Source organism: Camelina sativa, chromosome 10, assembly GCF_030686135.1.
Source record: "Camelina sativa cultivar CO46 ecotype springtype chromosome 10, ASM3068613v1".
Taxonomy (NCBI): domain Eukaryota; kingdom Viridiplantae; phylum Streptophyta; class Magnoliopsida; order Brassicales; family Brassicaceae; genus Camelina; species Camelina sativa.
This window is the reverse complement of record NC_141889.1, coordinates 14,109,531-14,137,438: the sequence shown is the minus strand read 5'-3', so window position 1 is coordinate 14,137,438 and position 27,908 is coordinate 14,109,531. Positions and strand designations below refer to the sequence as shown.

At 37.3% G+C, this 27,908-nt stretch overlaps 4 protein-coding genes, 1 non-coding gene and 2 pseudogenes across 41 annotated transcripts; 2 read left to right on the top strand and 5 right to left on the bottom strand.

Annotated features, from left to right (window-relative positions):
- Positions 1 to 62: 62 nt before the first annotated feature.
- Positions 63 to 3,299, bottom strand: LOC104719027 (DUF21 domain-containing protein At4g14240). Of its 2 annotated transcripts, none has more exons than XM_010436868.3 (12): positions 2,798 to 3,299; positions 2,619 to 2,695; positions 2,447 to 2,530; positions 2,248 to 2,361; positions 1,919 to 2,002; positions 1,741 to 1,812; positions 1,575 to 1,642; positions 1,356 to 1,443; positions 1,191 to 1,264; positions 690 to 1,085; positions 525 to 606; positions 63 to 443 (listed from the first exon to the last, which is right to left on the bottom strand). In XM_010436868.3, exons 1-12 carry the CDS (start codon positions 3,039 to 3,041, stop codon positions 345 to 347), a joined length of 1,482 nt encoding a protein of 493 aa, XP_010435170.1. In that variant the 5' UTR covers positions 3,042 to 3,299; the 3' UTR covers positions 63 to 344. The 2 variants fall into 2 exon arrangements, with proteins under 2 accessions (XP_010435170.1, XP_010435168.1); XM_010436866.3 differs by having other exon boundaries at positions 1,575 to 1,660; positions 2,798 to 3,251.
- Positions 3,300 to 6,426: 3,127 nt separating this feature from the next.
- LOC104720397 (plant UBX domain-containing protein 16 pseudogene) lies at positions 6,427 to 7,885 on the bottom strand (annotated as a pseudogene).
- A 628-nt stretch (positions 7,886 to 8,513) lies between these two features.
- On the top strand, positions 8,514 to 18,728 carry LOC109124877 (uncharacterized). Of its 35 annotated transcripts, none has more exons than XR_015569009.1 (8): positions 8,558 to 8,952; positions 9,044 to 9,102; positions 9,192 to 9,252; positions 9,359 to 9,426; positions 9,830 to 9,907; positions 10,012 to 10,088; positions 11,863 to 14,659; positions 17,912 to 18,728. XR_015569009.1 is itself a non-coding variant. In XM_087470174.1 (7 exons), exon 7 carries the CDS (start codon positions 13,177 to 13,179, stop codon positions 14,488 to 14,490), a length of 1,314 nt encoding a protein of 437 aa, XP_087326300.1. In that variant the 5' UTR covers positions 8,514 to 8,952; positions 9,044 to 9,102; positions 9,192 to 9,252; positions 9,359 to 9,426; positions 9,830 to 9,890; positions 10,012 to 10,088; positions 11,863 to 13,176; the 3' UTR covers positions 14,491 to 16,909. The 35 variants fall into 35 exon arrangements, 10 of the variants coding, with proteins under 10 accessions (XP_087326300.1, XP_087326304.1, XP_019086720.1 ...); XR_015569010.1 differs by having other exon boundaries at positions 8,561 to 8,952; positions 9,830 to 9,890; positions 10,005 to 10,088; XM_087470174.1 differs by lacking the exon at positions 17,912 to 18,728 and having other exon boundaries at positions 8,514 to 8,952; positions 9,830 to 9,890; positions 11,863 to 16,909.
- Positions 12,455 to 12,561, bottom strand: LOC147936120 (small nucleolar RNA R71). Its single transcript, XR_015569788.1, has one exon. It is a non-coding gene; the product is annotated as a small nucleolar RNA R71 (small nucleolar RNA).
- Positions 18,729 to 18,929: 201 nt separating the features above from the next.
- On the bottom strand, positions 18,930 to 20,079 carry LOC104720396 (putative plant UBX domain-containing protein 14 pseudogene; annotated as a pseudogene).
- A 637-nt stretch (positions 20,080 to 20,716) lies between these two features.
- Positions 20,717 to 22,030, bottom strand: LOC104720395 (uncharacterized). Its single transcript, XM_010438302.1, has 3 exons — positions 21,974 to 22,030; positions 21,127 to 21,866; positions 20,717 to 21,050 (listed from the first exon to the last, which is right to left on the bottom strand). The coding sequence occupies exons 1-3, from the start codon at positions 22,028 to 22,030 to the stop codon at positions 20,717 to 20,719; spliced, it is 1,131 nt and encodes a 376-aa protein (XP_010436604.1).
- Positions 22,031 to 23,342: 1,312 nt separating this feature from the next.
- On the top strand, positions 23,343 to 24,399 carry LOC104719025 (polyadenylate-binding protein-interacting protein 2). 2 transcript variants are annotated; one of them, XM_010436859.2, is made up of 2 exons: positions 23,343 to 23,930; positions 24,017 to 24,399. In XM_010436859.2, exons 1-2 carry the CDS (start codon positions 23,663 to 23,665, stop codon positions 24,196 to 24,198), a joined length of 450 nt encoding a protein of 149 aa, XP_010435161.1. In that variant the 5' UTR covers positions 23,343 to 23,662; the 3' UTR covers positions 24,199 to 24,399. The 2 variants fall into 2 exon arrangements, with proteins under 2 accessions (XP_010435161.1, XP_010435162.1); XM_010436860.3 differs by having other exon boundaries at positions 23,539 to 23,930; positions 24,023 to 24,399.
- The last annotated feature ends 3,509 nt before the right edge of the window (positions 24,400 to 27,908 follow it).

The following is a 27,908-nucleotide window of genomic DNA, read 5'->3' as shown; positions in this document are numbered from 1 at the left end:
AAAATTAGCGCCCACGAGAGTCTGTGAGACTGACCTTAGCTATTCATTGCTACTGCATTCTACCGAAAAAGAATTAAGTTATGGAGTCAGTCCATTACAAATTGTACGTATTTTTTTTGTAGAATACATTATATATCCGTAGGAAACAAAACATCTTCAAAAATTTGGGACGAACCATTGCTTCTGCTGACTTTTTTTTTTTATCTATAAAAATAAACAGGATGGATAATGTATAAGTTATCAACGGAACAGAAGACTTTGGATCTTTTAAGTTATTCTATTTTCCCTTTTTTGTTTTTTTATACCGCAACAGAGCTTTTGGCTCCTAAAGCAAGGACACAACATCAGTTGTTTCTTCGAATCGGCTCGGCAATAGTTCCAAGCAGTTTATCTTGTTCCTGACCTGAACCTTTTATGGGCTGCCCTTGCTTATTTTGTCCTCCCTGCAAATACAAGTTACAACAATTCTAACTTTCTCTCCTGCACAAAGCAAAACAACAAAGAACAAAAGATTGCTAACTCACAGTTCCCTTTTGTGCCAGCAATTTCCGGCTTGAAGGAGCTCTCGCTATTGATGAGGCAGCCGCTGCTGCTGCTACTCGGATCCTGCAAATGAGAAAAATTTTCAGTGGCTCAAACATTGTTGCATAAAATATTATGCCATAGACTTAAGAGTATATTAGCCTAACCTTTTATGTACGTCAACATATTCATCTGTTTCATCCACAATTTCTTCTTGCAAAAGTTCTTCAAACACATCTTCCAAAGTGATGATACCTATTACCTCGCCATCTTCTATAGCCTCCGAAGTATGTGAGAACCCGTGTGGTCCACTCTCGTTGTTTGGAAAGAACGATTGTCCATTAGCCTTGTCAATGGTAACAATGACATTGTCGTGGTTTCCTTCTCGTTTTAGTAACAGAGGTGCAGTCAAATCGGAGTCATTGCTTTCATCAGTATTCTCTTCAAGCAAAGTTGAAGGAGGAACTCTGTTTTTCCCCTTAACCTTCACAACTGCAGCCATGTGACTACTTCCCTTTTGAAACTCATTGAGTATATCATACAGAGGCATATCAGCTGGAACCCTATTGTAGCAGCATTATAACATCAACAAGCGAAGCTTCATTTTACACAAAGATACTTGTCGAAACAAAATGGAAAAGACTAGAGGGAACATGTAACGGCAATACCTTGGAATTCGACGTATACAAACTGCACTGACAAGGGTCTCTGTTTCTGGGCGAACTGTAAGTAGACTCTTCACCTAGAAGAAGGAAGAATTTCCTGATTAGAGTTTGTCAATGTATGAGATAAACAAGCACTGAACCATGCAAAATAAGAGTCAATAACATTACCAAAAGAAGTCCGATAACATTTTTTGGATTACCAGAGTAGACAGGAACACGGCTATGGCCTCGTGCCAGAATCTTACCCATAGCTTCCCTAAGAGATTAATTACAAAGAAAGCAATATGAGATACAAAGTAGAACATGACCTGAAAATAGCTGCAGAAATGACTGAGACAACAGGTAAAATCTTTCAGGCAAGTAAGACAGATGAGAACCAAAACTCACCAATCCAACTTTGAATTTACATCCAAGGAGAAGGTCGATTCAATTGGTGTCATGGCTTCTTGTGCAGTCTGTCCAATCAAATACCACTTTTGAATCAATTACTTGTAATAATATCTCTACACAGATCAAGCCATGATTCTGAAATTCTAAAAAGTCAAGCACATACCTTCTCAGTCAAATCTAGAGCTCCACTAATGATTGTGGTCTCATCATGCGTAAGTTCACCTCCCTTGCCAGCCTAAAACCATAGTCAGAGCAACAAAGTAACCAAATTCGTAATCCAAAATTCCAAAAGGTTGTGAGAAAGGAAACAAAGTATTCAGCATTTTCACAGTCTCTACTACCTCTTGGCTATGAATGGATACAAGAGCTTTCAACTGAGCCCGCCTAAATAAAGCGTCATTGTGTCCCAGCACCAAATCTAAGATCTAACCATAAGCGTTAAAAAAAAAGTTAACCGAAAGCAAAAATTGAAACATGGAACTCATTGTATATAACAAGAACAAGCATATAACAATAACCAAAAGAACAGATATAAAATACATTTCCTGAAAAAACCCATCAATTGCTCACAGATAGACAGAATCAAATGAAAGATAAATTAATTTACACTTGATGATCAACCTTTCACAGGCAACAATAACATTCTTGACCAAACACTCTTAAAATTTACCTTTCCAATGGGAAAAGCAATAGGGTAGCATAGCGTCATTAAAATGCGGACAAGGCAGACAAAATTTGCTCCAACGGCGAGTCCATACCTGGTGCATATCGCTTGAGGAATAACCTTAAACAGCGAATTAAAAAAAATCATTCAAATCCTTGATAGACAAGCCATAAACTTAGATTCAGCAAAAACTAAAAACACATACCTCACCGAAAGCAAGAACGAATGTGACGGAAAGAATAATCGCAACGTATTCATTGAATAACTTATCCAAATATATAGGTAGCCCCTGCCAACGTATTCCACAAATCATAAACTAAGTCTATCAATCAATTCTCACACAAGAGCTGTAGAATCAAAAGCTAAGAGACGATTACCTCCATTGCCATAGCATTACAGAGAAGCAGTGTCACTAATAGCTGATGCTGTTTCTGAACAACCGGAAAAATCGCAGCTGAAATCATTTCAAGCAAAATCAGAAAATCAAATTCCAAATAAGGAAGAAATTAATTGAATCGAGAAAGAAGAAGGAAGAAGGACAACAAATCATCATTACCGGCTTGTTTCTTCTCGTTAGCTGTACCACTACGCTGAAGAATCTCGAGCTCAACAAGGCCAAGAGACATAAGCCCCAAAGTGAGCCCAGACATGATTCCAGCGAAGAGAACGAGGAAACAAGAGATTCCGGCGTAAGTGATCCACTCAAACGATCCAAACGGGATCGCTTCACCGCCGTTACTGTTGGCTTGTCCGAGTCCGGATAACATCCTCGCCGCCGCCACCGCATTAATCAGATGCATCTTTCCTTCTACCTCGGAAACAGAGATGATGATGATGATTCGATTACTTTTTTTTTTAATTTAGAATCGTCACGATGAATATGTGACTCTCTGGTCACACGACCCCCTTTTTCTTTTTTTGGCCCCTTCTTTGATAATTTTATAATTCGTTGGATCTCACCAACATGTCGCGGATTCAGTTCAGTACAATTTTTTGTATAACAAAACGGCAAAAATGTTCTGAGAAAATTGAATTTAGACCCTCAAAGTTTCATCATTATGTTAAGAAGACCCCTTTCATTTTGTTTGTACTATGAAGCTCCCCATTCCAGTATTCCCCACAACCACAAACGTTAAAATTGTAGCGTGTCCACAGAGATTTATGATCTCATATAAGATTTTTTTTTTTTTTTTTTTTTTTTTTGGCTCAACATTAACTTTCATTCACCAATCATAATACACTCTGTTTATCTTTCACTACAAAATACTTAATCCATGAAGGCATCATAGAGTATAACTTGGGATCATAGTTCTCAAAAGAAAGAGATTCCCTTGCTACTCGATCGGCCACACTATTACAAACTTTTGGGGTATACAGAATCTTGAAGTCTTGGAAGGAAGAGAGCAAACCTTTTATATCATAGAGCAAAGGAGCAAATGCAGGCCAAATCTCCTCACTATTTAGCAAATTAACCAGGCCCAAAGAATCTGATTCAAATATAACCCTTGTATAGTTCAGACGGAGCATTGAGTGTATTGCCCCCCACAATGCTTCCAGCTCTACTTCCATCGCCGAATATGCACATCGAATGGCTTGCGCTCCCATCCAAAGAACATCCCCTGTGTCATTACGAAGTACCCACCCCGTACCACTCAATGTATCTTCTCCCCTCCAAGCTCCATCAGTATTGCATTTGACCCATTCTCTTGGAGGTACCTTCCACTTTGCATCCTCAGTCCTCTTTGGTACAGGGTGCCCACTAGTCAATTTCTCATGCTCATTCCTTTTCCTTTGATCCCATTCCTCAGCATCCTCTAATGCCTTCTCTACTGTATTTTGGGGATTAAAGTCCTTTCCTTTGAAGATGAGTTCATTACGAGACTTCCAGAGCCTCCAAAGTATCCAAGGAACATCCTTATCCAAGTCGTCTCTTTGTGGGTAGAGCGAAGCAACATTCAGGACGAAGAACATATTTGCATAGAGAGAATTAGACCACTTGATATGATCCTCCCAAGGATTCGGCACCTTCGAGTTGGTTGATAGAGACACCTTGATTCTAAATACGACGAAGCCTCAAGAATAAGGATGGTGGAATGAATGGTCGCACAAGAGTTGCGGAAAGACTCTTGATATACCGGTTTGATCTTTCAGCCTCGCACCAAAAAGATCGGATCTCTCAGCCTCGCACCAAGGAGATCGGGGTTTTGACTATCTGAATCACACCAAGTAGTCGGTTTTGATTGTTGGAATCACACCAAGCAATCGGTTTTGTTCACAAAGAACAGAAGAGAATCACTCTCAAAAAGAAAAAGTTTTGATAAAAAGTTGGATTGTTGATTATTTCTTTACTCTTACATGAGTTTATATAAGATAAGAAAACTTGGTAACAAAGCCAAGTATTATTCTTGAAACTAAAAACAATAAAGATAGATAGTTGAATGAAGATTCAACTCTTGAATTTTGTCTTCCCAAGGTTTCCTTCCCAAGGTGAGTTGAACTCCAATTTTCGTCACTTCTCTTTGACCACAAAATAAAGTGATTATTTTGGGCTTTCTTGGACTTGAATTAGGCTCAAACTGGGCTGGACTTGATAGGTATCATCCCCAAAATAATTTCCCATGCTCTCTTTTGCCATAAGTTCTTGTATTAGCCCATTAAATACCTCCTTGATCTTTTTAACTCTCTTTGACTCCTTGATCCAATTTGCTGATGAGAAACAACATGGGCTGTATCATTTCTTCATCTTGGGCTTAGTAGAAAACAACTCCTGGTTGCCAAACATAATTCTGGAAGCTCTTAAACCAACTGGACCTGAAACTCATCAAGTTAAGAAATAGATTCATCTCCTTTGGCAAATGGGACGTAACTCTGTGGTTTGTTGGCCAAATCTTGTGTTATTGAGGTTGTTGGAAACATAAGAGATCCATTGACATCCTACAGTTGATTTCGTGTCCAAATTGATTCTGAGTTGGTCTATGTAACACGATCTTTGGCTCAGACGCGAAAATGGAACTAGGACAGATCCATTGACTTGAAATATCCATATCTTTCAAGTATGAACTGATTTTAACGTGCTTCCAATTCTCAGTGGTTCTAGGATGGATCAAGATTTCAGAACAGTTTTGTTCATAGCTTGAGTACTTCTGGCTTGGTCGGAATCCTCCTTTGAATGCTCGTAGGTCTAAGTCGCGTAGCCATGAGTTCACCTGATTTGTAAAATGAATAACTCCTTCACCTAAACTCTGATTGGACTGATTCAACTTCGAGATATGCTCTAGATGCGGTAAGAATGCATCCCAAATAGCAGTTTGGTAGGAAGAGTTGATCTTTGATTTCGTTCATGTTGAGCAAGACTCAAGGGTCGTCTTTGATGGTCTCATGATCATATCACCACTCGCCTCCAGAGGATGCCGGAATTAGATCACTCGCCTCATATAAGAATCTTTTACAAGCAACATGTTTTGTTTTTGTTTTTTTCTTACTATTTAATTTAATTGTTTTTATTTTTTTGTGATTGATATGTTTGTCATGGTATTTCAAAGTGTTCTCTCTAATGAAAAAAATCCAAGTAATGACCAATTTCTATTGTTAAACAAACATGGTATTGCAAAGAAGCGTTATTTTGGTTGTCAATTGTAAGATGGGTAGATGACATACATAGTTCTTGTATTCTAGTTCTTTCTTTAGTTTGGGAAAGGATGATTCAGTATAGAAAAATTCACAAGTTTCATAATATTCTTAATCAAAGGAGTTCATAAATCCGTATGAACCTTTTGGATTTCTTTCTCATTTATGTGACCCAAACGATAACACCAGAAAATATCTTATATAAGTTATATATAAAAAAAAAAAAAATTGTTGGTACATAACAGTTTGGTTCATCAACGGAATGCTACCATAAAGAACATATCAAATAAATAAAAAATCATTTGTCTTTAATAAAATGAAATCCTTCTGAATCCCAAACATGAAAAAGAAATAAGTTTAGGTGAATCTATAATATTATTGTGTTAAGATACTAAAAACTACACGTATTGATATTTTGCTCTAAACAGAATGTGAAGTATCACACTAACGTGAGTTAGCAATTGAAGCCAAGATATACCTTAACTTGTTGGGCCATTAAAGTGATTTGGAAGAGTGATATGTGTTGCTTAAGTCGCATAGTAGAACATGACCAAAACAAAAGAATGTATGTATTACTAAAAACTAAAAAGGTTATTTTTTCTTCACAATGAACTTAGAAAGACTAAAGAAGGAACAACTCAGCAACCATATCCGATAAACTCAAACCTTGAAAGCTTCATCCCAAAGTAACCGAGATCATCGAATTAGCGAGCCCAGATTGGTCAAACGTGATGTCAGCTCCATAATCTAGAGTCTTGGAAGCACCGGGAATCGCCTGGACCAGCTTGAAAGCCTTTTTCTCAGATTCATCCATATGAGAATAACAGAAAGACCAAAGAAGCTGAATCGGTTCGCTCTTCAGAAACTTCCTCGGCTTTCTCCTCCCATCTGGAAATCGAATGCACAGACTACACAAAACGCTTGGATCACAGTCTCCCTTTAGCTCTTCTGTCAAAACCGGGAACTCTAAACAAGCCTCATCAGACTCTGTATATTCTTCCCCAATAAAAGGAGGCACGAAGTCATCACTGTTGTCGCTACATGACGACCGAGTCTCCCACTCGTCTCCATCTTCATATTCTTGCTCCAAAGAAGGATCCGCAACTTGATTGTTATTGTTACTTGATGACCAAGTATCCTCCTTTCCATCAAATTCTTCACCCCAGGAAGGAGCAGGTATTTCATAGGCGATGTTGCTTGACAAACAGGTCTCTGTAGTCTCCGTCCGCCTGTCCCTTATCAGAGAAGCAATGTATTCGTGAGGACCAGCGTCCGTAAACTTCATCAATTCCTCGTAAAGACTGTCATATTCAATCACGCCGCTCCACATACCCATCTTCTGGCCAGTGATGGGATCGATTACAAGCACCACAGGAGGAGCAGATTCGATCTTGTAGAAACTAGAGATTTTCTGACCTTCGACTGTGTCATTATTGACCTGCCATAAGATGAAGTTGGACTGAACTGCTTGAGCAATCACGTAGTTTGACCATACATCTTCATTAAGTGTATGAGAAGCTAACTCCGTCCTGGACTGGAGATTCACTATCAACCATCGATTCTTTTCACTTGAAAAATACTTCACATCTTCAAAAGAACCCTCTTGAAGTATATATGAAGGAGGAGGAGAATACGAGGAAGACACATCCGAGTCTGATTCTTCATCAGAGTATGAACTATCATACGTTCCTGATGTTGTCCAGTCCTCGACTTCATGACTATCGTGATGCGTGAACGAATCAGAATTATTGTTGTTGGTGATCAGAAAGAGGTCGATGGCTACATTAATGTTCCAACCTGATGTCTGTAAGAATCCCCTTGCGGTTTCTGTGGTCTGACCGACAGCGATCTCAAGGAAAGACGAGATCAGTTGATCCTGATCACAGAGATCGATCGTTCCGTCAAGCTGTGACCTTGTTGTTAATACTCTCTGATGGTTCGGAAAAGATGGCTCCATTGTTGCTTGTTCAGAGAGAAACCAATACGTCTAGGGAAAAAGAGGAACTGAAGAAGGGATATAGAAAAGTTTTATATATATATAGAGAGAGGCGGAGAAACAACTCCTTTAGGGTTGCTTCCTTTTATTCTAAGGAAAAGGAAAATTTCTTTTCGTTTTGAATTGTGTAATCAATATTTTTCCATTTTTTTTTTTATAGATATACAGAAATCTTTAAAGTTAACTACTTTACAACTGATTAGTATTTAATTTAAGTGTATTATTTAGTTAATCTTTTAAAGTTAACTACTTTAAGTGTATTTAAGTTGATTTGCTTAATTATGTGTTTTAAAATTTTGGTTTCTTTTTCTGTATATGTTTTAAAATTACATATATATTTATTTAAGTGAGATTTGATGAGAACCTATAATATTATATAAATTATGTAATGAAGAGTCTTCATTATATAATTTTTTTTTAGGGTTGTGTCTTTGCCATAATAATTTTTATCATAAACAATATTTTTTGGTTTTTATTTTGATGTTTGTATTTTTACTAACACTTAATGTGTAATATTTATATAGTTTTAGCCATACTTATTATTTTCTCTATTTTAAATAATTTTTATTTTATTAGTAGCCCATGCTCTTAACCTATTATATTACTTGTTTTCTTTTTTATAAATGAAATTATTAATTATCAAAATTTCACTATCTTAATCAAGTGTAAAATGAAACCGTTAATGGATTCAATATCGTACAACAAGACAAATCTGCTCCAAAGAAATCTCCAGAAGAAAGCAAATCCTCAAGCAAATTCTTCATCTTCTTCCCCAAATTTCTCGAATCCCTCTTTCTGTAGCGATGACGTCTCTCCAATTACACTGCTCCGTTCACTTCCTCCGTCCTAAACACCGTCTTCGCTACTCTCCTCCTATCTTCACTCCCCGCACCTGCCACTTACCCGGAAAATTCAGTTTCCGTGAAAGTTTCAGAGTCAGAGCTAAAGCTAATTCGCTCCGTTGCTTCGCTCAATCGGAGACGAAGAAGGAAGTGAGTTTCGCTGAGAAAGAGGAACGTCCTTCGTTCGACATCAATCTCGCTGTAATCCTCGCTGGTTTTGCCTTCGAAGCCTACGCTTCACCTCCGGTAAAACTTCAATTCCCGGCGAAACTTTGCTCCTCCTACTCTGAGGATGATTTGACCTGTTTATGATTTTTGTTTTGTTCGATTGTCTTAGGAAAAAATAGGGAAACGAGAGGTTAATGCGGCTGGTTGTAATACTCTTTACCTTTCTGAGTATGTGAAGCTCTCTTTTGGTTTTTGAGATTTTGTTGCTTTTAAGAGTTTTTTAGATATTGTAAGAGCTGGAATTGTACTTGTTTTAGGTCATTTGTAAGGGAGGTGTATGAATGATGGACAATTGATTTTCCTGCCTTGGATCCATGGGTGTGTGTTTTTTTACGTTTTATGAAGCAATGAACTTAGTACCATGTGTATTGTTTGTTCTTTTTTACCTCTACTGAAGTTGTTATTATTGGTTTTTGCTTTTCAGGGAACGAGTGATCCTTATGTGGTGATGGACTTGGATGGTCAGGTTGCTAAAAGCAAAACCATATGGGGGCAAGTCAATTCTCTTTTTCTTTACTGAATTTTCACTTTGGAGGATCTCATGTATTAGCAAGATTTCTGAACTTACTTTAACTAGATACATTACACAATCTTGGCCTGATCATAGTGGAAGTGTTCAGATGCAGTCTTATTCAGTCCGAGTTTCTAGTTACATAGGTTATGCAAATTTAGCTTTGCTTCTTAAACCCATCATTTCATGATTTCCTGGAAAACTTAAATTTTACTTTTGAACTTGTACTAGTGTCATAACCCTCAGCTGCTTAGGTTTTTTTTCTTTTTTTGGTCTAAAAGTTAGGAGCCTTTGAAATTTATATGTTTTATTGATTGTTAAATATCAGATCCTCCGTTACTGGTATAAATTAGCTTGGTGATTAACAGTGTACTTTATTGGCAGGACTAAAGAGCCAAAATAGAACGAAGACTTTGTTTTTAATATCAAGCTGCCTCAGATACAGGTAGAATAGTGTTTCAGGTATTGTGTCCTGGTCAACCTGAAAGTAACTGTACAAATACCTTATATTATATAGACCCTTGCTTTGACTTCCCAAATATTTTTTAATGAGCTTCAGATTGCAGCTTGGAATGCAAAACTTGTTACCCCACTCATAAACGGATGGAGAATTCTGAAATCAACCTGGAAGACATTTGTGATGGTGAGAATTAGTTCACCCATTAAATTTTGACATTTACTTAATTTATTAAGTTTGAGTTAAACATAGGAAAGAAAGTCTGTGTTGTTGTTGGAGTTTTCTAAATCAGCAAGTTCTTCGTGACCCTGTTGGAGAACCCAGAAACAAAAACTAGGATTATGACACGATGTAGTACTTTAGACTTGATCAAACTGAAAACTTATACACTAACAAAAAAGAACGTTTTGCTATAAAATGCTTCTTGTTTCCTAGGCAATGAGAATCTGGAGATATGTTCTGACTAGAACAATCAACTGTGGAAATGTGGATTAGTTAACGCAAGTTGTGATACATCTGATGAGTCTACTGAAGGCCTAACTTACGGATTTTGTCTCTAGTTTCTTATTTCTTATTTGTTTTTTTGCTTCCAAGGGAACTTGCACGAGGTCCTAAGTAGAACTAGATGGAATTGTGATGTGTCTGTATTTTATAGGATTTTAATCTTGGTTTTCACACTTGTTTTGAATCTTTTGTTAGGTCCTAGTGTGCTTTTAGAGTCTTTTTAGTCTTGTGTGAGTCTTTACAGGTTCTAAGTGACTTTCGAAGGAATCTGAGCGCTTTGGGGACGAAAATATGCATCTGGAGCTAGATTGGTTGAAGACTGATCGGGCTAGCAAACAGATGGTGTGAGAGCAGAAAAATATTATGGATCGGCTGATCTAGATTCGGATCGACCGATCGCGAGCCCGGCGCAACTTTTCTTTTTTCGTTTTAAACCGACTTTTAGGGTTTTATTTTACTATTTAAGCACGAGGCTCGACCTCTAAAAAAGACAACTTTTATTCTACGCAGCTTTTGAGACTTGTAAGCTTTGGGAGAAGATCTCTTATCCTTTCTAACCCTTTGGAGAAGAATTCTGAATCCTTTTATTTTCTCTTTGCAATTCAAACATGTTTTCTTTCATCTTTGATTTGCTGAACTTTGATTTCAATGTCTGAGTAGTTTTACTGTTGGGTTTCGGGTTTCAAAAGGGGTTTTTATGATTCTCTAACTTAGGTAGTTAGATTTGGGATTGATCTTTTGTGTTCTTCATCTATTGTTGTTTTTAATGCTTAAGCTAGATTGATCACCTAGTTTAAGATCTTAGGTTTAATTCATCTAGGCATCAAAAGTGTTGTTGAATTGCTTGAATAGAACATAGGTGAGCAAGGTGATCCTTAGCCAACGACAGTTGAAGTTAAGGCACCTTGTGAACAAATCAAACTTAAACTTATTGCTTGCTAGGATTGTTTAGATTCAAACGACGGTTTAGAGTTTAATCCATTCCATGCATAGATAACTAATGTTGCGACAGTAGGTTAGTTATACCTTCGAGATTTGAGTTCAAGAACGGTTGATTAATGCTTTCCCAATTTAACATCTAATTTTGTGATCATAGCTCCTAATTGATTCCCCACGCCCAATACTTTCTCTTGATTTAACAAACTTTGATTTAAATTCTGTCTTTGATCGGTTACTTGCGAAACAATCTTTATTATTGCTTTAGCTATACTCGATCTATATAGTTTCATAGTGCATCGCTTGGTCTCTGTGGATTCGACCCTTAAGTGCTACGACGACACCACTTGATCGTGGTTGAGTGTGCTTTGGGTTATTAATTGACCTTTGATCAATTTGGCGCCGTTGCCGGGGACCAAAATGTTGCCTGTGAAATTTTAGATTCACGTCTAGTCTAAAGTTTGTTTTATTTCTATTCACTAATTCGTTCTTGCATCCTATCTTTTTTTTTTTGTTTCAGGTGTATGCATACGAGGAGCAACAAGAAACCTGACTTGCAAATACTTGGAAACAAGGAGTTAGCACAGCTCGAACGCGAAAACCGGAAAACAAGAGCCCAGGCCAACCCTATGGCTGACGGAAAAAATACCGGGGCTAATCCGCCCAACCCTCAGCTGGGTATCGTCCAACAACAGCAGAGGCAGAACCCGCAAGAGCAAGTTGTACCCAATCCGCCTGCGAGGCAAGCCACCTTGAGGGATGAAGATGCTCAAAATAGGCTGTTTGCGAATCGATCTGCGATTCAACCTCCTGCTCCTGCAAGACAAGACTATGAGATTAAGCATAGTCTGATCAATCTGGTTCAGAACCGCGTGTTCTACGGGTTGCCATCAGAGAGTCCTCTAGATCACATTGAGGCTTTTGAAAGGCTGACCAGTACGACGAGGTCCAATAGTGTCCCCTACGACTATCTAATGCTGACTCTGTTCCAGTTCTCCTTGGCGGACAAGGCCCTTAGATGGCTGAACCTGTTGGATGCTGGATCACTCACCACTTGGGCACAATGTAGAGCAGCTTTCCTGAATCACTTCTATACCAAGTCACGCTTAGCCAAACTGCGAAGCAAGATCACTACATTCTCACAAGAAGGCATGGAGTCATTTTGTGAAGCTTGGGAAAGATTCAAGGAGTATCTTCAGGACTGTCCTCACCATGGTTACACCCAAGAAAACCTGATGAACATCTTCTATGGAGGCATCGAACAGAAGTACCAGATGGCCCTAGACACAGCCAGCAAAGGGGATTTCTCCACCAACACCGCAAACGAGGCCAATGCACTGATAGAAAACCTTACGGTAAGCAATAGCAATCACGGCATAGACTATGACCGTATGGTTCGGGTCAATGCTGTCGAGACTGATGCTATTAAGGATCTCACAGCCAAGGTGAATCTCCTACTGAAAAGGGATCACCAAAGTGTCAACCTGTGCGAGGAACAGGCTGGGGGATATGCAGACTTCGGTGCTGAGACATACCAAGAGGGTACAGAGGAGATGAACTATATAGGAGGGCAGGAAAATTTTCAGAATCGAGGTTTTAACCAGAATTTTAGGAATCATCCTAACCTGTCCTATAGAACAATGTCGAGAATCCCCAGGATCAGGTCTACCCACCGCGACCTCAGCAGAGCAATTTCGCACAGGGTTTCCAGAACAAGGGAACATGCTTTCGAGGATCGAATTTTCAGCAGAAACCCCAAGTCAACAACTTCTCACAAGGTTATCAAGCAAATGCACCGCAAGCCGCAGCCCCGCAGGAGAGCAAACTAGAACAGATGATGCATGCATTGATGGATAATCAGAAGAAAAACGCCACTGAGGTGAATGTCAAGATCGACAAAATATATTCTGAGCTGAATGGGAGAATCGAGTCGTTAAACTCCCACATGAGAGTGTTGGAGAATCAAGTGGCACAGTCCGCAGCAAGATTCAAGGCACCCCCAGGGACACTTCGAGGGAAAAATGAGGCTAATCCGAAAGAGTATGTGAACGACATCACCCTTCGAAGCGGCATGGAGCTTACGAAACCACAACAAAAAGAAGGGAATGACCGATCCAATAGCAAGACTGGCCAATCCAAAAAACAAAATCCGGAAAACAACTCTGATGAAATTCCAAACCACGCTTCTGATGATGTTGTTATCCCTTGTTCAACTATTTCTGAAGGTGAGCAGCCTAGCAGACCCCAACAACCTTATACACCCAAACTGCCTTTCCTTACTCGTCGCAAGACCAAGATACAAGAGCGAGAATATGAGAAGCTGAAATCAGTGGTAGGAGAGCTTCAGGTTAGACTCCCTTTCATCGAAGCAGTAAGGATGGTTCCATCTCTCAAGAAGTACGTGAAAGAGATTCTCACCGAAAGGCTCAGTCTGGAGAAAGGAGTGATGTACCTCACTCAAGAATGCAGTTCAATGCTCCAAAACCGAATGCCAAAAAAGTGTGGAGATCCAGGACCGTTTACTCTGCCTTGCACGATAGGAGATCTCAAATTCGGCAAATGTCTCTGCGATCTAGGAGCGAGCGTGAGCCTTATGCCACTCAGCGTTGCGACGCGACTTGGTCTCTACACCTTCAAGCCGACCCAAGTCACCCTCGTCCTTGCAGATCGCTCAACTCGACATCCAGAAGGAGTGTTGGAGAACCTGCCAGTGCAGATTGGGAACTGCTATATATCCACCGACTTCATTGTTTTGAAACTTGATGAGGAATCCCAAGAACCCATTCTACTTGGAAGACCTTTCTTAGCCACGGTTGGTGCAATGATAAACGTCAAAGAAGGAAAGATCGATTTGCACATGGATGATTTGATTCTGAGATTCAACCTCGAGAAATCAGCTAAGAAACCTACAATCGATGGTCAAACCTTCTGGGTTGATACAATAGGCGAAATAGCTGATGAGATCTACGATGAAGTGTGTACAAGCGATCATCTGGCTGTCGCATTGACAAAGAAGGAACCAGAACTGGGATATCTGTCTGAGGAGACTGAGAACTTAGCCAGAACACTCGATGCTGCAGCAGTTCTGAAACATGAAGTCCTATTCGTCAATCTGCAAACTGGACTGACAGATCCGGAAACTGACTGACTGATCCAGCTCCTCCTGTGGAAACAACCGATAAGGGTGATGGATTGACCATTCCAGGCGAGAGATCAGCTGATCTCGAAACTTGCTCCGGGACCAAATCGAATCAGGAGGATTGGAGCGAACTTAAGGCTCCAAAGTTGGACCTAAAACCACTCCCTAAAGGGCTAAGGTACACTTATCTTGGACCTAACTCCACATATCCTGTTATCATCAATTCTAACTTGAACAATGTTGAAACCGCACTCTTGCTCTGCGAGTTAAGAAAATATAGGAAGGTTTTGGGCTATTCCTTAGATGACATTTCAGGTATATCACCGGAGTTATGCTCACATCGGATTCACCTTGAAGATCCGTCTAAGTCGTCCATCGAACATCAAAGGAGGCTAAATCCGAACCTTAAGGAAGTGGTGAAGAAAGAGATCCTTAAACTATTAGGAGCCGGAGTTATTTTTCCAATCTCTGACAGCACGTGGGTAAGCCCGGTCCATGTAGTGCCGAAGAAAGGAGGGGTGACAGTAGTTGCAAATGAGAAGAACGAGTTGATCCCCACCAGGACGGTAACGGGGCATCGTATGTGCATCGACTACCGCAAGCTCAATGCAGCCACCAGGATGGACCACTTCCCTCTTCCATTCATTGACCAAATGCTTGAGCATTTAGCAAACCACCCTTACTACTGCTTCCTGGATGGTTACTCCGGCTTCTTTCAAATTCCGATTCACCCGGATGATCAAAAGAAGACCACCTTCACCTGCCCTTATGGCACATTCGCTTACCGACGGATGCCTTTTGGGTTGTGCAATGCCCCAACCACTTTCCAGCGCTGCATGATGTCAATCTTCTCCGACTTGATTGAGGATATTATGGAGGTATTTATGGATGACTTCTCGGTGTATGGCTCATCCTTCTCTTCCTGTTTGTCAAACCTGTACAAGGTTCTTCAACGTTGTATGGACAAACACCTTGTCCTGAATTGGGAAAAATGCCATTTCATGGTCACCAATGGGATTGTCCTGGGCAACCGAATTTCTGAGAAAGGGATAGAAGTCGACAAAGCCAAGATAGAGGTGATGTCCAGTCTACAACCTCCAAAAACCGTTAAAGATATACGCAGTTTCCTTGGTCATGCTGGTTTTTATCGAAGGTTCATAAAAGATTTCTCCAAGATAGCCAGACCGCTCACCCAGTTGCTATGCAAGGATATTTCCTTTGAGTTCACTGCAGACTGTTTGGAGGTCTTTCTAACAATCAAGAAAGCCCTAATATCGGCTCCAATAGTCCAGCCACCCGATTGGGACCTGCCATTTGAAGTTATGTGCGATGCAAGCGATTTCGCTGTTGGAGCAGTTCTTGGACAACGCAAGGATGGTAAGCTACATGTTGTTTACTACACTAGCAGGACACTCGATGGGACGCAGACAAGGTACGTCACAACCGAAAAAGAACTACTCGCCATAGTCTTTGCCTTTGAAAAATTCAGGTCCTATCTGGTCGGATCCAAGGTCATTGTGCACACCGATCACGCCGCACTACGTTACTTGTTGACATAAAAAGATGCTAAACCGAGGCTGTTGCGGTGGATCCTTCTTCTGCAGGAGTTCGACCTTGAGATACATGACAAGAAAGGGGTGGAGAATGGCGTTGCAGACCACCTTTCTAGGCTAAAAATTGATGAAGAGATCCCCATAGATGACCGACTACCTGAGGAAATGTGTATGTGGTCGCAGCTTTCCTGGATTGCTACTAGGAGAAGGCCGATGTCAAGGTTCTTCAACAAATAAGTAATGATTCACCATGGTATGCCGATATCGCAAATTACTTGTGTGCTGCAGAAGAGCCTCCGAATTACTCTAGTTTCTTATTTCTTATTTGTTTTTTTGCTTCCAAGGGAACTTGCACGAGGTCCTAAGTAGAACTAGATGGAATTGTGATGTGCCTGTATTTTATAGGATTTTAATCTTGGTTTTCACACTTGTTTTGAGTCTTTTGTTAGGTCCTAGTGTGCTTTTAGAGTCTTTTTAGTCTTGTGTGAGTCTTTACAGGTTTTAGGTGACTTTGGAAGGAATCTGAGCGCTTTGGAGACGAAAATATGCATCTGAAGCTAGATTGGTTGAAGACTGATCGGACTAGCAAGCAGATGGTGTGAGAGCAGAAAAATATTCCGGATCGGCTGATCTACATTCGGATCGACCGATCGCGAGCCCGGCGCAACTTTTCTTTTTTCGTTTTAAACCGACTTTTAGGGTTTTATTTTACTATTTAAGCACGAGGCTCGACCTCTAAAAAAGACAACTTTTATTCTACGCATCTTTTGAGAGTTGTAAGCTTTGGGAGAAGATCTCCTATCCTTTCTAACCTTTTGGAGAAGAATTCTGAACCCTTTTATTTTCTCTTTGCAATTCAAACATGTTTTCTTCATCTTTGATTTGCTGAACTTTGATTTCAATGTCTAAGTAGTTTTACTGTTGGGTTTCGGGTTTCAAAAGGGGTTTTTATGATTCTCTAACTTAGGTAGTTAGATTTGGGATTGATCTTTTGTGTTCTTCATTTATTGTTGTTCTTAATGCTTAAGCTTGATTGATCACCTAGTTTAAGATCTTAGGTTTAATTCATCTAGGCATCAAAAGTGTTGTTGAATTGCTTGAATAGAACATAGGTGAGCAAGGTGATCCTTAGCCAATGACAGTTGAAGTTAAGGCACCTTGTGAACAAATCAAACTTGAACTTATTGCTTGCTAGGATTGTTTAGATTCAAACGACGGTTTAGAGTTTAATCCATTCCAGGCATAGATAACTAATGTTGCGACAGTAGGTTAGTTATACCTTCGAGATTTGAGTTCAAGAACGGTTGATTAATGCTTTTCCAATTTAACATCTAATTTCGTGATCATAGCTCCTAATTGATTCTCCACGCCCAATACTTTCTCTTGATTTAACAAACTTTGATTTAAATTTTGTCTTTGATCGGTTACTTGCGAAACAATCTTTATTATTGCTTTAGCTATACTCGATCTATATAGTTTCATAGTGCATCGCTTGGTCTCTATGGATTCGACCCTAAAGTGCTACGACGACACCACTTGATCGTGGTTGAGTGTGCTTTGGGTTATTAATTAACCTTTGATCAAATTGGTGGTGGTGGGAAAATTCAACTGGAGGTCAGTTTAGTTTATGCTGTCAAAGCTATTTTTCTCCGAGAATGTTTGCTTATTTGTGTAGCTGATAAATTTATCCTCTATTATTATCTTGCTGACAGAAGAATCAACTTAAGTTCCAAAAATACAATATACTCCTTTTACATCCAAATAAGCACAAGATATCATGCAGCCTGATGCTCCATTAATTCACATGCTTGTACTAAACGCAAAAATTAGTCTCTCTAATAGTTTGGTCTTTTTCTTAACCGATTTTAAATTTTCAGATTAAGTACAAGGGATTTGAGGAAGTTGAAGAAGAAAAGAAGTGGTGGAGGTTCCCGTTTTATTGAGAGATCCTTCAAAGAAATGAAATTAAGTCAGTTCTGAAAATCTTTGTTGACTCTGAAGCAGTCGAATCAGTCGTGAAAAATCTTGTTGACTTTGAAGCTTTGCCAGCACGTCAATTTGTAGAGTATGCTTTCGGACAGATAAAATCACTCAGTGATGCCCCACTTCAGAATATTGAACTTCTAAACAATACTACAGAGGACTCTAAAGGTGAAGAAACTCTAATGACCATTCTCCGTCGGTAGATATGCTTTCTGATGGGGCTAGTTCAGAGGATTCATCCGATCAAAATCGCAGTACTGATCAGAGTAATTCAGGAAAGCTTAGCAAAGACAAAGATGGTAATGGTGATGGCCTATAGCAATGAACTGGAGGGTGACAACGAAAATGGCAGCTTTCAGTCAGATGGTAATTCTTGGGATACCATCCCTGACATAGTTGGTCAAAATATCGTCCAGAAACTTGGTCTTCCTTCATCTTGAGAAATTGAAGTGGAACGGAAGTGAAATGCTGGATACAATCACGGTAAACTGCAGAAGCAGGTTACATCGAATCAGGGCTTGCCACTGCTAAGACTCGAGAAGGCGGGGATGAAAAGGAAGATGGTCAGCTTGATAATGAAACAGTATTGTTAAATTGATAGAACATCAGAAGTTGTTTCATATATTGTTTTTTTATTTGTTTTAAGAAAATCATTTTGTTACCATTGAAGAATAGCTATAATTTACGAATTTACATCCTTTGTTTAATCTATCACTGGACTCGGTACTATTAAAAAAAAATCTAAACAACATTGAATAACTTGCGAGAATTGTAAAATTGAACTTAATATTCGAAATTGATGAACAAAGCATAAGTTTTTAGAATTACAAACAAGAATGCAAGGGTTAATTACTTCCATAATCAAATACTTCAAATAGAAGATATAAAGAAGCAAACAACAGGTTGAAATCTTCACTCCCAAGTAACCGAGACTATCGAATTATCAATCCCAGATTGATCAAACGTGGCTTTAGCTCCATAATCTAGAGTCTTAGTAGCACCAGGAATCGCCTGCACAAGCTTGAACGCTCTTTTCTCTGATTCCTCCATGTTAGAATAACAGAAAGACCAGAGAAGCTGAATCGGTTCGCTCTTGAGAAACTTCCTCTGCATTCTTCTCCCATCTGGAAATCGAATGCACAGACTGCATAAAAGGCTTCGATCACAGTCTCCTTTTGGCTCTTCTGTCAATACCGGGAACTCAAACATGTCATCGCTTGACAGACAAGTCTCTTCAAATTCAATACCCCAAGAAGGAGGAGGAGTCACAAAGCGATCATCTTCCCAAAACGTAGACATGCCATGATGGTCGTCGTCAGCCTGGCTGCTTTCAAAGCAAATCTTCTCTGTTTTGATACGTTTGTTGCTTGTCAGAGATGCAACGTGTTCGTGAGGACCAACATCCCTGTACTTCATCAGATCCTCGAGAAAACCATGAGCTTCAATCATACCGCTCCATGTACGCATCTTCTGACCAGTGATGGGATCGATGAGGAGAATCACGGGAGGAGCAGAGTCGATCTTGTAAAAAGTAGATATTTTATGTCCTTCAGTTGTATCATCATAGACCTGCCACAAGACGAAGCCGGACCCGATGGCTTGAGACACGGCATCGTTTGACCATACATCTCGGTTAAGAGTGTGAGAAGCAAACTCTGTAGTTGATTGGAGGTTTACGAGCAACCAGAGATCCTCTCTAGAGGAAGTTGATTTTGCCTCTTCAAAGGAACCATTGAAAAGCAGATCCAGAGGAGGACGGTACAAGGAAGATAACCTAGAATCTGACGGTTTTTCTGGTGTCGAGTCGTCCCAGACATCTTCAGGACATACTGCGACCGAAGTTGGACACATGAAAGCATCTTGACAACACGGAGATTGATGATAAGAGATGAGAAAGAGGTTAATGGCATCATCCAGTTTCCACATTGTTGCTTCAAGGAAGTGGATTGCGATTTCCTCATTCTGACATGCGGTTATATTGATGAAAGACGATATTAGTTGTCTCTGTTTGTGGTCAAACGTTTCATTCTCCATTGTTTGCTGTGGTTTTTGAAAGAAAGAGATCGAGAGAAAAAATAATATGTGGAAAACCTAAAAGACGAATTGAAGAATTTGTTAAGAGTGGGTTTATTTATAGAGATAAGAGAGGACATCCTAAGTTTTTATTTCCTTTTCCTTTTTGCTTTCTGTTTTGTTTGATATATTTCCCTTTTTTTTTGGGTATTTTGTACAACTTTTTTGTGGTTTCCTTTTTGCTTTTAATTATTATTGACTGTATAACACAATTCGGTGGCTCTATTTTTTTTATAGATCTTTCTTAGTTTTTGATTATATATTTTTCTCTTCCCACACTAATTTGTTAATTAAAAAACAAAGACTTTATAATTCTAATCAAGTTAAAAACACTGCTCTGTTTTGATATTCTCAACCTATCGACAAAGAAACGCCTTCTTGCATTCTTTGTTTCTTCCCGTACCAAAATGCTCGAGTTTGAACATTAAGACCATTAAGAGGAGTGTATGAAACTTAAGGCTACGTTTACCATATTTAACGGAATAGAAAGAAACATAAGACTGAAAGAGAAACGTTGGACTTCAATTATAGCAATTGGGAAAGCAAAAACAGCAATAACAATACTAGTAGAGAAGCAACACACGTGCAAGTGCCATGGTGATTAATTAGGAACTAGTGGAGATGAATTAATTATTAGGAGGAGGCCAGTAAGGGAAGTCCAACTTCCTTAATGGTTTGTAATCTTCTATGTACAAGGTAGTGCAGGTTTTGGTGGCGAGATCGTAAACACCAAAGTTATGGCCAACAAAATAGATGCAGTTAGGCTTGAGTCCATGGGAAAAACTTGCCGGGACACAGTAAGCCTCACCACGTCCAACAAAAATGCAAAGATCTCCAATATCTTCTGTGTAGATCATAGTCTTTCCATACTCGTCCGATTCCTCACCTGCTCTAAACACCATGAACTTTTCTGTTACATGTATCAGATCGTTTTCATAATCCTTCATGTCCTTACCGTACCTGCAAAAACATCATAGAGTCAATCAAGCCAAAAATTGGTACACACCAAAACTGTCTAGTTAATTAGATACTATACCACTTGACGAGGAAAAGTTGGCCGGTGGGTGACTCCACAAGATGCTCTGTCCTAGAACATGAACTCACTTCAGCCAACTCCTCATACACAGACTTTGGAAGATTGTCAAATTCCATGTCGATGAACTTGGGTTTCTCATCCTCCTTAGAGTTGAGATCCAAGTAGCACAAGTAGTTGCCTCCAATACTTGGAATGTAGAACCTTTGATCTGTCTTGGAGAACATGAGGGTCGAAAAAGGGTTTATACACTGAGGCATGGTGTTGATGTTGATCCATTTAGAGCTGCCAAAAGGCCTACAGAGACTCAACCGAGATCCTGATAACTTGACACCCACTACCCAATCTTTATCTCGGACAGGTAAAGAGGACATGACCAGGTTTTGGATTTCGGTATCGGTGGGTAGAGAAGGTAGATGAACGGTCACGTCTTCAAGTTTGGGGTTCGAGGGATTATAGTTGATGATAAGTTCCTCGTCGTCACTGTACGAAATATAGGATTCTAGTTCTAGTTCTAGTCCATCACGTGAAAAGCCGACAGTCATCGCATCACAGACCTCCTCACTGAGTTTCTCGTCGTTAATATAGACTTTCTTTCCCTTGGAGGAATAATTTTGTGTTGTTACACGACCATCCAGAGAAGAGTCTGCGATGTTAAGGATGTAGTCAATCAACAGAAACGGGTAGGCTGGTGTAGATGAGAAGTGAGTTGTAGATGAGAACATACGAACGTTTGTGTGTCTCTGCCATTTATATAATGGACCATCATGGTCAAGTAGTCAGAAACAACTAAGGAACAAAAAGTTTTAAAGTAACCTAATTATTATTAAATAGCAAAAGAGAAGCTTACGAGAAAGTTTTTGCAGACAGATGGTTTGAAGATTCGGTTGATTAAAAGCTGCGCCATTGTTGAATCCCTAAACAATCTGTGTGTTTTCGCCTCCTCCTATCTATTTCTTTGAGGCTTAATACTGAGATTTATATATGCTTGCAAACCACGTCCACGTTTTAACTGACAATCTTTAGATAATATTTTGAAATTGGCATCCAAGGCACATAAATATCTCTTTAAATCTGATTAATTCTTATTTTGCTTGTCCTGGAAGTAAAAATGGTACATAATTTTGTTGTTCATATTTTTTCCCCAAATAAAATCTAAAAATCTTTCCTACTCTCACATCGTCATAATTAATTTATATTCATTAAATCTAAAATCATTTCTAAATCTCGGTACACCCATAACTCTTTTGTGTTGCAAAAATATATATAGAGATACGATCATACGAATGTCCCGTGAAAATATATATTTAGGAGTTTATGTAAACATGTCGGAGCCCACATTGATCGAACTTTAAATTACTTTTAAGAAGATATAAAGAAGAAACTACTGCAGTTGAAATCAGAGGCTGTTATTGTAGAGGTGATTTCTAAATCTATATGGAATTTTAAATTCTAAAAATCAAAACACATGAATTTTGAAATAACGGGGATGTATTCAACTTGACATTTTAAGTGATTTGTGTAAAATTTACAAATTATATGTTATTCAATCATGAATTTAAAAAAATCTCATGAAATCTACTATTATTGAACTGATGATTTAAAAATCTACTTTAAAATCCACTGTTATTCAAAACAGTTTGTAGATTTGGATTTTAATTAAGTTTCAGGGATTCTGGAGGATTTGAGAGGATTTGTTTAGTTAAAAATACAGAAATCCAAATCTCATGGTTTTAGGTGGGATTTGAAAGAATTTCACCATAAATCATATCAACTTCCCTAAAATCTATCAAAATTCCAAATTTTATAAATCCCATAGAATTCTCAAAAATCATGGTTTCAATACACCCCTCAACATGTTTTATCCTTGGATTTGAATCTTTCTATTTTACACTTTTAAATCCAAATCATTAAATGAATAACATGGGATTTTAACAAGTATTTGTAAATCATATAACCAATAACATATAATTTTGATAAGTATTTTAAAATCAATGATTTAATAACACATAATTTTTATTTAGATTTCCAAATCCATCAAAATTATAAAGCCAATAACCGTCTCTAAGTAACTGTATGTTTAATATGTATTTTAATCGTGCTTGTACCCTTAAGGGCTTTTATTTCGTTTACCCTAATGGGCTTTTAGGCCTACGTTCTAGAAATTTCCTTCTTACCTTAAGTAACACAAAAAAATATCTTCAGTTTATCTAAACAGTAAGCAAAAGATAATCCCTTATCCAGTAACCAAGGAGCGTATTATCCAATTATTGTGCATATCTACACCGTCAGATCACCCTCTTATCATTCATTACCGTTAGATCGTCATTATACCCGTCACACGTGTCTGTGACACTGACCGGTTTTACCGGCTACTACTTGCTTTTCTCTTCTTTTAAAGGCCGTTCCAAGCTTCCTCACATCTCACTTCATAAGTGTGACTCGCTCTAAGGCTCTTCAGTTTGACTCGTTGATCGGAGAAAGGTACAAAACTTTCTGATTCCTGGTTTCAATACCATCAGTCAATTCGGTTTTGAAGATGTCGGCGATGGTAGATCGGAGGTTGTTATCGACGCTAAACCCGAACGCGCCGGTGTTCGATCCGGTTGGATTTCGTGAGGTCGAGGATTTTTCACCCAAGTGGTGGGATCTGGTGACGACGTCAAAATGGTTCCGTGACTTCTGGCTGAGTTCCAACTCTGAGTACGAGTTCGACGACGGCGACGATGATTTCTCTGTTTTTGAAGAAGAGTTCGAGGAGATGGTCGCTTCTTCCGATGGTGGATCTATGGTTGATTCAGTTACCGGTAACGATTTGTGGAATCTCTACCTGTTTAAAATTTCAGATCTGAGAAAAGTTTCTCATAAGTGGTTTTGTTAATTACTATGGCAGAAACAGATGTTGCTAAGTATTTGAAGATGCTTCTGAACATGGCGGAGACTACGAAAGAGAAGCTGAACAGATCAAAGTTGTCGTTGATGTCGTCATGTTCACCAAAGTGTAGCCAGAAGAAGAAGTACGTGAATCCAAACTTCAGTTGTCGCCGTAATCATCACATCTATCAGCCACGGTGAAGCTTCTACATGGTGTGGAACTAAGCTCTTCTTTGATCAGGGTTTTGTCTGTGAATATATAAATAAATAACGCTAGTTATGAGCTTTGAAATCGAACCTGATAAAGTGTTTCGGTTCTTGTTTCAATTTGGGTCATAAATTTCGAATGTGGTTTGTACTTTGGTTAAAATAATATCGAAGCGAGCCTCTTGCAAGTTGAAACCATGAAATATAAAAATAAGTCTTTGGAAACCAATTCTAACAAGAACAAAGTTGAAACCGGTAACAAACACACGTCAGACCGAACTAATTTTGGTTAAGACTTTTAGCTAAAATTTTACTACACAAAACTGAACCCAAACCAACTAACAAATATGTTTCGACAGGAAAAAAAAAAAAAAATGTTTCGACAGTGGTGTTTCTTTACATAAAGACTGACGAAAATACCAAAATTGGCTGACCAGTCAATAATTTTTTTTTTTTACCAGCCAATAATTATATGTTCATTACTATGTGTTGGTGTGTTGATTTTCGCCCTTGTATAAAGTCCATTAAGTAGTGGACTATGTAGGCTTCTTGGTGGATTCTAAATGGGCCCAGAAGATATCAGCCGGTTGTACAACAGCGCTTAGTCAGACTATCGAGGGAATCTCGGAGAGTCGGAGGAGATCGCGGACAAATCGGAGAGATATCGTCGGAGTAAACCCAAGAAATTTCGTTGTAGCTTTCTGATTTAAATATCTTGAAACAATACATAGTGAGTACATTGTAACGTTACCGATTAAAACATCAACACAAATTCAGTATGTCAGTTCTTCATTGTTCTTATCGAGTTCTACTGAAAGTCTGTGCCTACATTTTTTCTAATCAACTAAGTATATTAAATTGTGGTTTTTAGCACCTACACTATGTTAAGACTTAAAGTTTATAAGCAATCGGTTAATCCTTAACTATAGGTATCAAAGTATTTAATAGCTTCAGTAATATCAAATATTAACTACTACCATACTTAATCCCTATAATTATTACGAATATTAATAATAATGAGAAATCTTTAATACTTATTAACTGTGACTTTGTTGCTTCCAAAATAATCAATAGATTAAATACGAAATTGTATATATATGTAAACTAATTTGATTTGCTTTTATATTGTGAGATATTTACTGAAACAACAAATCAACTTAATACAATTTAATAAAAACAATTCATCATTTAGTTTAGATTTTCAATATTTCCTTAACTAAATTATAGTAATTAATTATGATTAGTATAGATGGAAATAATAAAAAACGCAGAAATTATATATATGTAAAGTTGTAAACTAATTTACAGAAAAAGTGTATTGTATATCCCACATCGACTAAATATTTTGGAATATGATTGATAATCACTATAAATATGTGACTAATATGTTTCGAGTACAAATGAGCACGAAGCTTGATTTATCAGGTATCCAAATTTAACAGTTTAATTTGGTTCTATATTTGGGCATATTTAAACTTTTAAAAGTAAACATAAAATAATATATTTACGTTTTTTTTTAAAGTTTAAGATATTATAAATATTTAAATTTTTATAGAATGTTTAAATTATTATAAATATTTGAAATCCATCGAAATTTTAAAATATTATAATATATTGAAAGTCTATACAATATTTAAGTAATATTAATATTTTTACTCTTAAAAAAATTAAAATATATAAAAAGTTTGAGTTAAACTCGTTAAAAGAGGTATTTTTATCAAACTATAAATTAAATTTATCAAACTATAAATTAAATTGGTTTTTTTTACAATTTTGTTGAGATTTGATATATCAAATATTAACTTCTAAATAATAACCTAAATATACATAATCTCACTATAAATACAATGGTTTTTTAACCATTGAAATATCTCAAACTAAAATTTAACAAGCAATTTGTCCTCTTTTGACGACAAACCAAAATAAAGAAAAACTCATTCTCTTACAAAACTACTATCCGATATTGCGGTGTGTCTATTCTTTTACAAAACTACTATCCGATATTGCGGAGTGTCTATTTTCTTACAAAACTACTATCCAATATTGAGGTGTGTCTGTTTTCGTGAAAAGCTACATTCTACAAACTACATTTGACAAACTACTTACTCTATTAGGATTTCCAATTTATTGTATAACCTCAAATATACAAATAAACACTATATAAACAAAGAAAATAAGTCAAAATAAAAAAATTACATTACAAAAATGCAGATTACAAAAAAAAAACTAACTAACAAAATATATAATCCCGTATTGTAGCACGGGATATCACCTAGTTCTAGTTATAAATACGAAACAACACCTTTAATTCATCTCATCTATATTAGATTTCTGAAATACATTTCAATCTCTAGTCTTTGATAAGTAGTGTAAATTACTAACAATACCATTTATTGGCAGACCTTACGTGACAATAAGGGGTGTCATATGACTCCACAAAATTAAAATACTAAAATACTAAAGATTATTAGCGTATCGTATTATATAAATTTTGGTTTTCAAATTTAGTACCCATTTGATCGCGACATGTGTCAATTTTAAAGAGTAGAGATTTGTCATGTATTATACAAAAATTTTGTTTTCACAAATTTTAAAATTAAAAAGATAATTATAATAAATTAAAACATTTAAACAATTTTATTAAATATAAAATATAGTTGTTATATGTATGTCAAAAGATAATACTAATTCTAATTTTAAATTACTAATTCTATAAGAAAAAGAACTAAGAAAACTATACAATTAATTACTATAATATCATAATTAAATAAATTATACTGTCAATTATTTATCTTAAAGAAAAAAGATAGTAGATACTCACCTTCATATAAACAAATAAATTTTCTCATAACAAAATTGTTTCTTTAAATACGTCATATATTGAACTTCGTTATATTATTATAATTTTTTTTGTAAAAAAATATAATTTCATATAAAGTTGTCTCATTTTTATGAAGATATTTCATATTGTAAAGTAAATCTACGTGACAATTCTATACACTATATGATATTCTCTCTCTGTTTTTTTGTCAAAATTTAATTATGAGATCAAACTTTACTTTAAAAAATCATATGCTTACGTAATTTGGAGCATATATTTGCATATTATGCATATATTTGTTTTTATTGGGATTAGTAAACTTATCTTTAAATTTATATTTTATTTCTATTTTTCAAGCATTATTTTTTTTCATTTAACTTGGAAATTTTTATTGGACCAATGTTCTTCCCAGGTTCTTGAACAGACTTTGATAATATTATTTTTAGATATTAATTTCCCCTTTCAAGGTACTTAAATGAGCAGTGCTCTTCTTCGAGGAGGAGCTAGCAACTCACAACTAGTAAATAATCTTATGGTTGACATTATCTTATATATTCCTTTGTTTTAAGTTATATTTTATTTTATTAGTTTTGCTCTTTTAAAATCAATTTATAATTTTATTTTACAATTATGTGTCTGATGTTCTCAAAATATTACATTGTGTGTAGAAAAAGAGAAATTATGTTACACGAGTGCTCTCTCTCTCCAAAGGCGACGAAATAAAAGAAACTGTTTCTTCCATTGGCATATCCACCAGCCGACGTTGGCTCTGGCGTAGGCCGTACTCTTCCTTTATGTTTATTTGTAAACCTTTATGTTTATTTGTAATTAGGCCTTTTATCTTTGAATAAAACCAGAGCACATGACTACGAAGTTCCAATTT